The sequence below is a fragment of the Lissotriton helveticus genome, chromosome 5_1 (genome assembly GCF_964261635.1).
Source record: "Lissotriton helveticus chromosome 5_1, aLisHel1.1, whole genome shotgun sequence".
Classification (NCBI taxonomy): Eukaryota; Metazoa; Chordata; class Amphibia; order Caudata; family Salamandridae; genus Lissotriton; species Lissotriton helveticus.
Window position 1 is genome coordinate 1,727,814,510 of NC_136065.1, and position 13,627 is coordinate 1,727,828,136.

Genomic DNA, 13,627 nt, shown 5'->3' on the forward strand with positions numbered 1-13,627 from the left:
TCATCCATGTGACAATCACATACACCTTTTCATACACTATTAAAATTTTTCATCACTCTTTGTAAAATACAGAATATCATATTTGAATCCATTGTCACAGCAATACAAGTATCTAAAAATCCACTCAGTGATTCAGAGATGTATACACACATCTAATCACTTACCTGTAGATTCACTCATACATGCTGTCAATGAACAATAGAACACTATCAAAAATACTTATACACATATATCGACATTAAACAACAGCACACATCCTATTCACATATGAAGTCATCCTACTCACTTATGCAAACAATGGATCATACTTACATATTTACTTAGCAAAACACTTATACAAACACCACTTCATCTATTCATTTAGATAGTAAGTCATACTGAGTGAATTATAAAATCATTATTACAAGTATACAGTTATCAATACAGTCACTCACACAATCATTGAGTCTTATGTATACTTATTTATATACAACAACTGACACATACACTGCCTTTTATTTTTCTAGTTTGTTCGACATGTACCATTGAGAAATATATTTGCTCATTACCACACCCATAAAGAGATTCACTCACCCAAACTGTTAGAACATGTAGTTTTAACTTCATATATCTACTGAATCAACTATTCACACAACTTTGGACAGTCACACACCACCCACCGAACCACACACACTTTCACACTCCCATACAAATACTCATTTAACTAATCAATAACTAATATAGACTTTCACATAGCTAGTAACCAACTGTAGAATCAGTTTACACAACAACTGACAAAGTGATACAGATATTCACACAGTTTAGTCACTATCCACTATATTTAGTGAGACATTATAAATTGGTCAAGTAAACAGTCAATTACACTGCTACTAAATCCTCCATCCAAATATTTATTTATATATATCCACTCATTCTATATAATGCATATTTAAATAACGAAGCAAACCACATTCACTGGATGATGTCATCAGTGATGTCATTTGAGATGACATCAGTGATGTCACTGACCATGTCATGAATGATCTAATATATGACATCATCAGCAGTGGATTGCGGCAGCGCGAAATATAGTTAGTACAACTAACTATATAGGAGCAATTTCAATGGTTTTGTATGAGTGAAATGTCCAGCTAACTATAACACCCCTAAAACTTATAGTTTTTGAGTGAATTTCAAAGGTTTTTAAAAGCTAATTCCTAACTATATAAGGCCTGAAACCTATGGTTTTTTCAGTGAATATATATATATATATATATATATACATACAAATAGCAAATTCACTCAGGATTACATTTTAACAGCGATTAGGCTTACACAATTATATATTACATATTTACAGAGCAGGAAACTCTTGCCATCGTTCAGCCCGGTGTTAAGGTGGTGTTGCACTCAAGGGTGGTTGTCTTGGGTCTGGAGGGATCCCCGAGTTAGAGATCTCCATAGCGGTGCGCTGGAGCCAATCTCCTCCATAGCTGTTGGTGCATCTCCACCGGGAATCAGCCATGTTTTTCGGGTTTCACCGGATTTAGTACTCGTATTCACGTCTTGGCAAAATGGCAATAGTACAAAGCTTCTTTCTGACAAGTAAATCCCTGCAAAGGCAGCCATCTCAAGGTCAGCTTCACTCCTTTGTTTCTTCTGTAAGTCCAGTCCAGGACAAATGTTTTCGGCCAGAGCCCAGTTTATTGCTCCTGAATACGAGGAAGCTCTTGCCAGGTTCCTGCCTCATATCCTAGAGGGGTTGGCTTTTCCTGCATCTTTCTTGTCTCTGCTGCCAGGTAAAATGAACTGAGAACAATGCTCGTCCTGCTGGTTACCCTGGGTGGAGCGGGGGCCTCCAGTGTAAGCAGCGGCTTCAGCAATGCCACCACCAAGGACTACTGCTACAGCGCCCGCATCCACAGCACAGTGCGACAGGGCCTGCCCTTCGGAGGGGTGCCCACCATGCTGACCCTCGACTTCATGTGCTTTCTGGTATTAATCAATCAGCGATGTAAAATAAAGTAAGCCCTCTTGTACAACTATATTTACTGTACAGATCCCTTGTCTGGGATACAGCTATGTCTATGTACGACGGAACCTGGTTTAATAACTTTAAAACAGTTCAAACGCAGTACTGTTATAGGTCTGCGCATTTGCAAACACAGGGTTTAACGCATGACTCCAGTGAATAGTAGTTCTTTAGAATAACTGCCACTAGATTATGCCTTCAAGCTTGTTATTTTCGTTTTTTTTAATACCCCATCAAGCTTTGGTTATAAAGGTGCCAACCTGATTCAGTGGTTTCTTGGACCTCTGTAATACTGTTGAAATTAGCAAGAAACAGAGACCACTTACCAGTGTATGATGATATGCTTCCTTTTTCAGGAACTTTGACAGTGGCGAACGACGCATATCAGTACACATCTGTGTGCTTACTGCTGTCAAAGCTTCTTTGTTGAAAAAAAAAATACTTATTTGAAATTTTTTTTTAAAACACCCCAGCACACAGATCTGGAGCTTAGCTTAGCTCCTTCCTACAGCTATCTTCAACCCCACACATTTCCAATCCACACCACACAATTCAACACCAAATCACATCATTTATCTCAACAACACACCACAGACATCCAATCTACACCACAGAATTCCATTCCACATCATGCCACAAAATTCAACATCATAACACATAATTAGGTAAACTCCCCTACATATCACTCCACAACACAAAATACCATTCCACATAAATACACTACATAACACACAATCCTACTCCACATAATTACACTGCACTCAATACCATATAATTACTATCCGCATATTTCCACTACACACCATGCTACATAATTACACTACACACATCGACTAATCCACTTCATGATTCCATGCCACACAGTTCCACAACTAACAATTCCAATCCAACTTAGATAATTTCACTACACACCACATACATATGCTCCATAACACATAGGTACAAACATTGTGGTTTACAACGCCAATAACTCTAACTCAAGCAAATGCAAAACCTATTGAATTTCCAATGCTTTTTTAATAGGGTTGTTCAGTTGTACATATTGTGTTCTTGGCTATATAGAAGGTAACAAAAATGCTTATAACACTTTTTTATTATAACTTTTCAACATGTTGCACAGCAGCCACACTGTTCTACAATGTAGAGTAAAGCCACTGGCATTGCCAATAGGTCTGATAAACACTTATAAGGTCTCAAAGGTGAGACCGAGTGGCTATGCCAATGCTTGTTTTACTTCTGGAGCACTTGCAGCTTGCTACTCAGAACCCAGTTACAAGAGCTCTGATTAAAAGATAGCTGTTGTTATTGTAAAACTGCCATACCTGCCACTTAGAAGAATTATCTCCCTGTCCGCAAACGTTCCGTACAGTTGTAGAAGTGCACATAAGAAGTGTTGCAGTAAAAGACCACGGGGCATATTACCAACAAAGTGGTGAAGAGAGGTGTTAGCCGCCTTGGCTTAACGCCTCTCTTCGCCACTTCGGAAACACTAGGCTGCCCCAAATTACCAAGGATATGGTGCAGCCTAGCGTTTCCCCCTGCGATGGCGATTAGTTTTACAACTTAACGCCAGCGCAGGCAGGGAAGGTTTGTTTATGTACAGGAAGGTGTTTCTTCCAGCACATAAACAAAGCTTAAATTCCATTTTGTAAGTTACATGTGTGCTGCTTCATGCAGCACACATGTAAATTACAAATTGGCATTTTTAAAAAGAGGTTTGTTTATGTACAGGAAGGGACACCTTTCTGTACATAAACAAACTTTGGCATTTTGCTTTTTCCATGTGTGCTGCACAAGGCAGCACACATGGAAAAAGCAAAAATGGGGAGAAATGAAGCATTTCTCCTCGTTTCGCCACCTTAAGAACAGGTCTTTCCTGTTCTTAAATTCGGTGCTGCCACCTATAATCGCCTCTCTCGATAATAGGTGGCAGCGTCGAAGTGAATGGGTGTTGCGGTGGAACGCCCACCGCAACACCGACTGCCCGCCCCCTTTCACGATGAGTTTATTGTGAAAGGGGCCCTATTACCAAGGCAACGTTAAGTCAATTAACGTGGCTTTAAGCCACGTTAATTGACTTAACGCTGCCTTGATAGTAGGGCGATGCAAATATCGCTGCGTTATAGGCAGAAAAGTGCCTATGACGCGCGATAAGGGGCTTGATAATATGCCCCCACTTTTTCCCACAGGCAACTACAATGTATTGTCTTTTAAAAAGTTGATGCCTTCAGCATTTATGTTACATGAACTATCTCCCATGTAAAAGCTGGATTCGAACTCTTGTTCAGTAACGTCTGTCAAAAGACGTTCTGTCAAAAACAAATTCCTATTTTATCTTTAACAATCCTACTGGTCCGTCTTTTATTGACTTTAGCGCGTTATCGCTATTTTAAATACAAAGAAGGCCTGCCTTCGTGCAGCAGTAGTATCGGTCAAACTAAAATTAACATTTGTAACGGGACTCCTCTAGTTCACATAGAATCTTCATGCCTGAGGCTGCACAGCCTGCAGGAGCACTTCCAAGGAGAGGAGACCCAAACAAAGGTTCAAGGAAAGGAGGGAAATTGTCACCAGTGCTCCTTGGACACATGTGCACACTCTTCTTTTAAATTGAGGAACTGGCCAAAAGGTTGCATGGATGCTGATGTACATGTTGGCCATCCGGTGCATATTTCAGGTGAAACCCTTTGATGCTTAGTGTGGAATAATGGGCCCGCCAGTGGATTTTGGAGTTGTGGAGAGAGTGACATAAGGAATGAATAGAGCTGCCCCTTTAAGTTTGTGGTGCTTGTTTCCTTGCAACGCACCTTTCCTGATCACTACAAGGTAAAATATGATGGCATTTGGTATGAAAGCTTGCACCTAGCAGTGGGTCATTACCAATGGACAGCATGGGTAGAAAGCATGGTAATTTTAGTTTTACTCATCTAGATATCAACACCAGTGGTTGACTGGTCTTACCCTTTAAAGTGCCCTGATTGGCCCCCTTTGTGCAGAGAACCAACATGAACAGAAGAAAGAACAAGCATTTGCAAAGCAGTAGGTCTCGCATTTGTTAGAGTTAGAGCTATTGGCAGAGAACTTCAAGTTGGTGGTAACCCATTCGCAAATAGGAAGGAGTTCCCAAGGGACCCCTTTCCCTTTGTGAATATGGGCGCCAACATTTCTTAAGAAATGGAAGTGGTCCCTCGGACCATAAAAAATAAAAAGGAAACTTTTCATTTTTCTTTTTTAAATGTGTACTATTTTCATTAAAGGAAAACGGGCTGCATTTTAGAAATAAAAAACTGCTTAATTTAAAAAGGAACTGTGAATCGGAGACAGTGTCAAACACAGTGTTGTACCTCACAGTTTGTGATTTCCTAATAGTGAATTGCTAAAATTCACTATCAGGAAATTGCAAACATGCAATTTGGTACATCTGGCCCCTAAATGAATTAATTATGAGCTGCTCCTGTATTAATATGCAAATAACAAGGAGTCTCTTATATTGTGTTTGATTTACCAATCCATAGTCAGTTCTAACGTGATGCTTGATTATCCCTTTATTTCAGTAAAAGCCTTAAGTCCTAGGCCTGCTTCTGCAGCTCTCTCTAGAGAATGCAAACATTTCAAAAGCCTGATCGTTTTGTTTCCTATTAATCTTCGCGTGTCCAACATTCACCATCCAGTCAATCTCAGAATCTCCTGGAAATATCTCTTGCACCATCTTGCAGAGTCAAAGGGACAATACATTTTGTCCTTGCCAACCAGACTTTCTTTTCTCTGTAAACATGGGTGCTTATCTAATGAGATCCCATCACCATATAAGCTTCTGGTAAACCCACTAGATTGCTACGGGGGGATACATTTCTACTATAGGAAACGCATTAGCTACTGTAGATATCATGTGGATAACAGTTGCCCTCTTTTATCAGCGATGACCACAAAATGCAAAGATGCCCACAAACTTCTATAGATGACCACCGGTTTTCTTGGAATGGTCTCCATCCTACCAGAGATGCCCACATGTTTACTAAGTATTCTCAACCTCATGCCATGGAGTGACATTTTGCTACACTTGGCTGAGGATGCCCCCTATTCTTTCAGAGATGCTCACAATATTTCATCCCAGAAATAGCTATAGTTGTAACTATGCGATGGCTAGTCAACGTAATGCTATTGAGGGCCACACTATGGGTCCATTCACAAAAAATGATACAGCGTTGCAAGCCATTTTGAAGCGCCAAGCTGCATCATTTTAAAAGCATGGGGATGAGTCAAATTTACAACAATACAATGCATCTGTGTGCTTTCCCACAGAGTGACTTTACGTGATCTTGTAACTATGGGCAGGCACACTGTGCTACTCGTTCGTTAAAAAAAGTGACCCACCGGCGGCAAAATGTCCTTGTAAATGAGGCTGTATGTCTGGGATGGTTGCCATTGTGTTTGGGAATATGCCTTAAATGCCCATTTTTACATTCAGTGGCCAACATGTGACTAATGTGAAAGCAATAATGTGAGAAGCTGGCCTGGTATATGATGTACACTTATGTAAGTGGACACCCTGCACCAGTCCAGACATTCCTTCTGGTGATTAAAGAGGCCTTCAAAAGATTTCTAAGTGGTAGCTGTGGAGCGTAGCTTTCAGGCTTAGTCCAGAAGGAGTGTAAAGCAGCTTGCTTTTACCAGAATGCAATCTTATAGTATAGATTAAGTGAAAAAGAACCACTCATGGTATTTATAAAAATATGTATTTATTATATAATACTCTCTAACGCATACAAATATCTCCTACCCAGAGATATGCACAATGCACACAATTATTTGCAAAGAAACACAGTAAATAGCACGTAATATACAGTGGACCCCATTGGGGACCAGATCATATACTTAGAAAGTGACCCAAGGAACCACCCAAGGTGAGTGACTAGGAACCCAACGGAGAGCGTGTGCAGTGTGAAAACACGACCACATGCTCTGTACAATTCTAAGTGTAAGTCGCGGTTGGGAATTTCAACGATTGAGGACCCTTCCCACTGGACCCTGAATTAACCCAGTGGATGACAGAAGGTTGGAGACCCACCCCACCCGTGGATACCCGAGTACCCACATTACCTACACCAGGGAAGCCAGGTGCATACGTGTGAAGTGGTGTTGAAAACCGCCGTCGAACCCAATGTAGAACTTCAAGAAAGTGCCGCTGCTGAAGAAAGAGAAAGTGTCCAGTGGAATCCGAAGGTGGATTCTTGTTGAGAGGTACCTGCAAGCAGAGGGGACAGAGTCTATGTCACTGAGTAGTGACCAGGAGACTTGGAAGACAAATGCCCTCTGATGTCAGCTGCTGCAGGAGAGTTGATAATGACCTTGACTCTGCAGCTGTGAGGACCAGGCAACGCCGAGGAAAACCAGGAGCCACGCACAAGCTGTCCCAAGAAGGATGTTGAGGGCTGAGGGTTCGGTGTCCGGTGGGAGCACTAAAAAGCCTTGGCAAATGCAGCCAATGCAGGAGCTGAAGAAGGAGCAACGTCGGGACCAGCAAGGTCTAGGGCACTCACCAGATGTAGGGAAGTCAGGGCGGGGACTCCAAGAGAAGTGAAGGTGACCCTCAAATGGACCCACAGGCCGGAGGCACTGGAGTTGCCAGAGGACCTCAGGCAGCTCACCAAAAGATCCAAGCCACGATGCACATGATGTGGTGTGGCCCAAGATTCTGGTCACTGGAGATACTCTAGGTTGGGACTACTTGGAGCCCAAAGATCTTCTTGGAAGGGGACCAACAAGCCTTTGCAACTCCAATTTGACGCAAAGCACAGGGGTTTAGTTATTGCAGCAACCATGAGGGATACTGGCCTCAAACTTGGTGAGAGAGCAGGGCAGTCCTCGGGAGAAAACCACCACCTGTGTTGCAGAACCTTTCAGAGTCCGGAGGGGCTCAGGATCAGCAGACGGGTCAACTTAGTTGCGGTGCCTGCGAATGCAGGGGAGTGACTCCTTCACTCCAAGGGATATTCCTTAAGGTGTCTTTGATGCCCTCAGGCCTTGGAAGGTTCCTGTATAGTGCACAGGCACAGACGATGCAACAGACTGGAAGGGAGGCAAAGTTGAGCCCAAACGAAGTCCAGAGTGCCCAGATGGTAGACGTAGAAGTGGTGTCTGATCTGAATCTTATTCCACGATAAGTCTAGGGACCTACACCCAGGTAAGCCCTTAAGTACCCTAGGGAATGGTTTGGAACGATTCAGGTGATCCTCACAGGGAAGGGTCTGGACTGTGGGGAGGTTACTCCCATGTCCTTTGTCCAGTTTTGCGCCAGAGCGGGAGTCAATGGTTCCCAGGACTGGTATGAACTGGACCATGCATATGGACACCAAATGTGCCCCTCATGCAGACTGAGTGGCACTGGCAAGGGCACCCACCCTGCCCCAATACATTAAATCCTGTCTGGGATGTGGTCACACCTCCCTGTGACAGGATGCCTAAAGTTCTGCCTTCCCCTGCTCCTGCAGAATCATGTCTCTGGTTGACAGCAACCATTTTATGCTTACCGGGTCTGGAAGACTGGTACCGGGGACATGGAGAGCCTAACGGAGGGCTCTTCCTGTACTTAGATTCATACCTCTCACACCATTTACGGTGTAGAGCTATGATTCCAGCATGTTTGATACCAAACATGATAGAATTTGTTGCATCCAGTTTCGAGATGGTCATCAGTTAATTACATGGTGACCCTCTATATGGTATATGGCTGCTTCACTGACAACCTGAGAGAATGGACTCTGTAGGCTCTAGGGGTGTCCTTCTCATGCAGGGGCACTCTCTCACTTAGAACCAAGCACCCTGCCTTCAGGATTGCAAAGGCCTGCTATAGGGGTGACTTATAGGTTTTAAGTGCAGTGACCCTAGATATAGGAAACGTATATCTTTAGTATGTGGTGCTAGCACCAGGTTACACAGGCTGCAATGGCAGGCCTGTAGTTTCATTTTGAATGGTCTCCCATGGGTGGCATAATAGATGCTTCAGCCCATGGGGGACCTCTGGGGCACCTATGCCCTATGTACCTTAGTACCATACACTGGGAATTTATAAGAATACCCCAGTATTCAATCTGGGCTGTACCTAAGGACGGAACATAACAATTTAGGGAGAAAGCGGTCCTGATTAGCAGGACCCCAGTCAAACTAGTCAATAACAGCTTAGCACCAGGCAAAAAAATCGGGATAACCATGCAGAAGGATCCTACCTTCCTACACACCACACGTCAGCAATCTAAAGAAGAGCATGTTTTGGATACAATCATGTTGAAACACTGATGACCATGTACAGTGGTGTGTGGATGAGCGTAGCTATGCATTATTAACATCGTATTGTGGTTGTGTTGCTCTTCCATAATCCTGTTTGGAATTTCCGAATGTTGCTTTTACATGATTTTTGCATTCAGTTTGTCATATTTTGTTCTCGATCTCCTCCGTTTTTTTCATGGAGAAACAGGTAATGTTAGAAAAGATTTGGTATTTCCTACGAATGCTCACTTTTCGTTTCTGTTCGACAGAGTCTCTGCTGGCCCACTTTGCTATCTATCTCCTCTGGTATTATACAGTACACCTTGCTAATTCTGGAGGTAACATAGGTATTTTATAGTATCTACATAAGGCCCACATTTTCAAAAGAAGAGGAAAATGTTTATATTAATTTGGTGCACGTTTAATTACAATGCACTTTTCTAGCTCACAATAAGGTCAAATGTCATGTGGCAGGAGGGCATAACGAAGATTTAAGTTACTACGGGGCAGATTTATGAGGCCCTTGCGCCTCTTTGCGCCGCAATTGCGTCACTTTATTTGACGCAATGGCGGCGCAAACAATGGGAGATGCGTCACGTTGTAAATCCCTGCGCCATAAGGAGGCGTTCCTGCGCAGGGGGGGGGCGTTCCTGCGCAGGAACGCCTCCTGAAATCTATAAGGTAGGTCTTGACGCAGCATTGTGAAGATGGGGCACCCCCTAGCCTTGCTGGAGCTGCATCGCGCTTGTGACGCAACTCCAGCAATGCACCACCTTTACGGCACAGATGCGTCACGCATCTGTGCCATTTTTGCCCCATGGTGCGCCGCATTGTAAATGCGGTGCACCATGGGTGGCGGAGCTGTGGCGCACTGTGGCGCACATTAACTGGCGCATCCCTGGGGATGCGCCAGTTAACATAAATCTGCCCCAACGTTTCTAAAGCAGCTACACAGTTTTACTCCGATTATGCTTTCCAGATCTGTTTTGTGGCTTTATGCCTGATAATGGCAAGTGGAAAATGAAAGGATAAAGCAGCACTAAGGCCTCCCTACTAAACAAATAGGCCATGCTTTATTGGCATGTGACACCTCTCAGTCCCTTGTCCCTTTCTTCTTTCCAAGCGAGAGTGTCAATTCGTTTTATCTCATGGGTAGTCCATTTGTGCAAGCTCTCGGTATTGTGTTGAATTGTCACTTTACCTTTTCAACCAAGTCCAATCTGTGTGTAAAATGTATTTTATTTCTGGATCGTCTTCAAATAATACATAGCCGCGGCAAAGTAAAAGCAAATTGTTCATATTTTGTGAATACAGTCCCTATAGATGGGAGAAGAACAAATGTCCGTGGTAGTCTATATAGTAAATGTGCTGAAGAATCATTGCTACATGTACATAACTTCTCTGCTCCATCTGATTAAATCATAAACAGTGCACGTGTGCAGCTGCTGGAGAAACACTGCTACTGGTTTACAGCTATCTCTTCTCGTCGATGCTTCACCAGACACATTTTAAGTACCTCTACGAAGCTTCAAGTGCAAGAAATCAAGCCAATTGTCAGAAATAAAAGAAAAGCTTTGGTTTAATAACATCAAGTAAAACTGCGAGTAATTTTGAGTAGGAGCAGAGCTGTAGGCACGGATGTCCAGTCACTGCCAGCCTTCCCTCAACACCCTGTCAGATGACAATGCAGTGTCCCCTGGGAATCCGCGCCTTTAAATAGCATCTTTAACACTTCTTTGTAGTCAGCCAGTGCAAGAACTAACACATTAGCAGGATCCGAGAGAAGGCTCTCATTGATGGCTTAGGGGCTCAGCTGACTGCGGCGCAGGACCCCTCCCTGTGACAGCCATCAGCAGCAGAAGGGCTCATTAAAAACAGCAACATACCCGAGAGCTGCCCCAGCACAGGCCAGGCAGCTGAGAGCTTCACGACAGGTGTTTTCAGCACTCACTAGCAGATCAAATGAATAAAGCTGTATTATTGATCAAGACTAACATTTATGAACATTCTAAGCATTATGCCCTTGCCTACGAGTCTTGAAGTACTGTACAATGAAATAATGCTACATAACAAAAGCTTATAAACTGTGTTACTGGATGTTTGTACTGTCCTACTACTTATAGATTGTTTCAAAGGACACAAGTTTCCATTTACAAGCCCCCAAGGCCATCACTTAGAGAAAACAGAATATATGTGTAGGGGACGGGGCAAGTAAAGGATTGAAGCCTTCTGTGGAAAACTATCTGCTTACATTGTCTAAAAAATAGATTGCAAACTACAACATATAGAATTTTGTATTGAGTTTGAGAACTTTATTCTACTGATATTGATTTTATTATGTTTCATATTTGCAGGATTTTCAGATTTATTCCGATTATTTTAAATAAATAACTAAATAAAAGATTAGCTTTTCATACAAGTAGAATGTTGGTACCAAGTAGTGTCTTTGTTATTATGGATATGTTCCCTCGCTGTGAACATAAGGTAACAAGTTATCTCTCTACAGACTCTACGCGCTGCTGGCAAGACCTACATGATCTTCTTTGTTGTCATAATATTTTTGGGATCCTTCTACCTAATCAATCTGATCCTGGCCGTGGTGGCCATGGCTTATGCCGAGCAAAATGAAGCCACCATTCAAGAGGCCTTAGAGAAGGAGGAAGAGTTTCAGAAGCTGCTGGAGCAACTCAAGCAGCACCAGGGGGAGCAGCAGAAACTGGTACGTCTATGCGTGTGGGTGTCTAACAAGAACCAAGGCATGGAGGCGGGTGTGGCTGGGCTGTAGCTGGAAATCCCAACATGGATGTGATGCATGAGAAGAAGAGCCTGGGGGCTCATACTGGTGGGCTAGTTCAAAGAGAAGTTTAGCTTCTGAAAAAATGCTGGTGGTACATTGTGTTACAATTCAATATTTCTCCAAGAAAGAAACATCTTGTCTTATTTTAATGTTCCTTCCAATACTAATTTTACAACTGAGATTCATCTGCCTCTTTGGTACGAATCAACTTCGAGAAATGGGTTATTCTTATCACATTCAAATCACTCTGGTGTAATATTGTAAGCAAAAGAGGTGTGTGGCTAAACGCCTTGCGCCATACAACAAATATAGGATGTTACCTTTATTTACAGGCGAAGGAGGATGGGAATATGATCTAATTTCATCGAACCCTAAGCAGCGACCCACAATAGCGAAAATAAGATGGCTTCTGTGTTCTACCTTAAAATGGAGACGCCTTACCGTTTGTGCTGAAAGACGCTGTGGAGAGTTCCATTTGGCTGCTGCTTTTCCGTTTCAACAACCTCAGAACCTCAGAACCTCGCGGTACCCGCTGCGCGGGTCCCGCATCGCTCATCTTGCTGGGGCATTGATCATTGGACCGAAGCTACATCACCAGGCGACTAAGGGCATAGAGTAGAGCAGCAGGGCTGCGAGCGCCAGGACAGGGACTCCATTTCCCAGGAGTCCCTGCGTGCTCATCACCTGCACCTGGACGCTCTCCCTGTTTGCCCCGCCCCCCGACCGCCGAGTGAAAAGTGCTTGCCTGCTCTTGCATTGCTGGGAGACGCGTTACTGTTTGTGCTGAAAGACGCTGTGGAGAGTTCCATTTGGCTGCTGCTTTTCCGTTTCCACAACCTCAGAACCTCAGAACCTCAGAACCTCGCGGTACCCGCTGCACGGGTCCCGCATCGCTCATCTTGCTGGGGCATTGATCATTGGACCGAGGCTACATCACCAGGCGACTAAGGGCATAGAGTAGAGCAGCAGGGCTGCGAGCGCCAGGACAGGGACTCCATTTCCCAGGAGTCCCTGCGTGCTCATCACCTGCACCTGGACGCTCTCCCTGTTTGCCCCGCCCCACAACCACCTCCTTCCGTTATTAGGAACTGCCGTACCCCGCTGCGCAGGAGCGCGCGGGAGAAGCCCGGGAGAAGCCCGGGACAAGGGCGGGACAGTCTGCGACAGGCAGAGACTGGACTGGGCCAAGAACGCTGCCCAAAATACCAGCCGTGACTTGTCGTTGTTGTTATTTGTTATTATTGTGGAGCCCTTGGAGTATTGCTCTCTAAACTTAGCGCGACACATTGTCCCATTTTCTCTTTTGCTTACTATCTAGTGTGTCTCTTGGGGAAAAGGTCACCTACTGTGTTTGTGTAGCATGTCAAAGTCAAAAACCACCCTAGCAGTAAATACCCTCGACAACTATCTAGTTCAGGTGGTTGCCAAAATTAACAATGATAGAAGATCTTCACTGGGCTTGAGCTCATCCCCTTCATTGTGTATGGTAGAAAATATGCCTGTTGAAACACCCGAGCCAGATGATAGCAATGAGGTTTTCTTGCAGGATGAGC

The 13,627-nt window shown here is 43.8% G+C and overlaps 1 protein-coding gene across 1 annotated transcript in view; it reads left to right on the top strand.

Moving 5' to 3' along the window:
- Positions 1-13,627, top strand: part of SCN4A (sodium voltage-gated channel alpha subunit 4) — a 1,457,305-nt gene that overhangs the window by 699,846 nt on the left and 743,832 nt on the right. Inside the window, exon 10 of the mRNA XM_078644999.1 lies at positions 11,784-11,996. Coding sequence (XP_078501125.1) covers positions 11,784-11,996 — 213 coding nt within the window. The remainder of the gene's footprint in view (positions 1-11,783; positions 11,997-13,627) is intronic.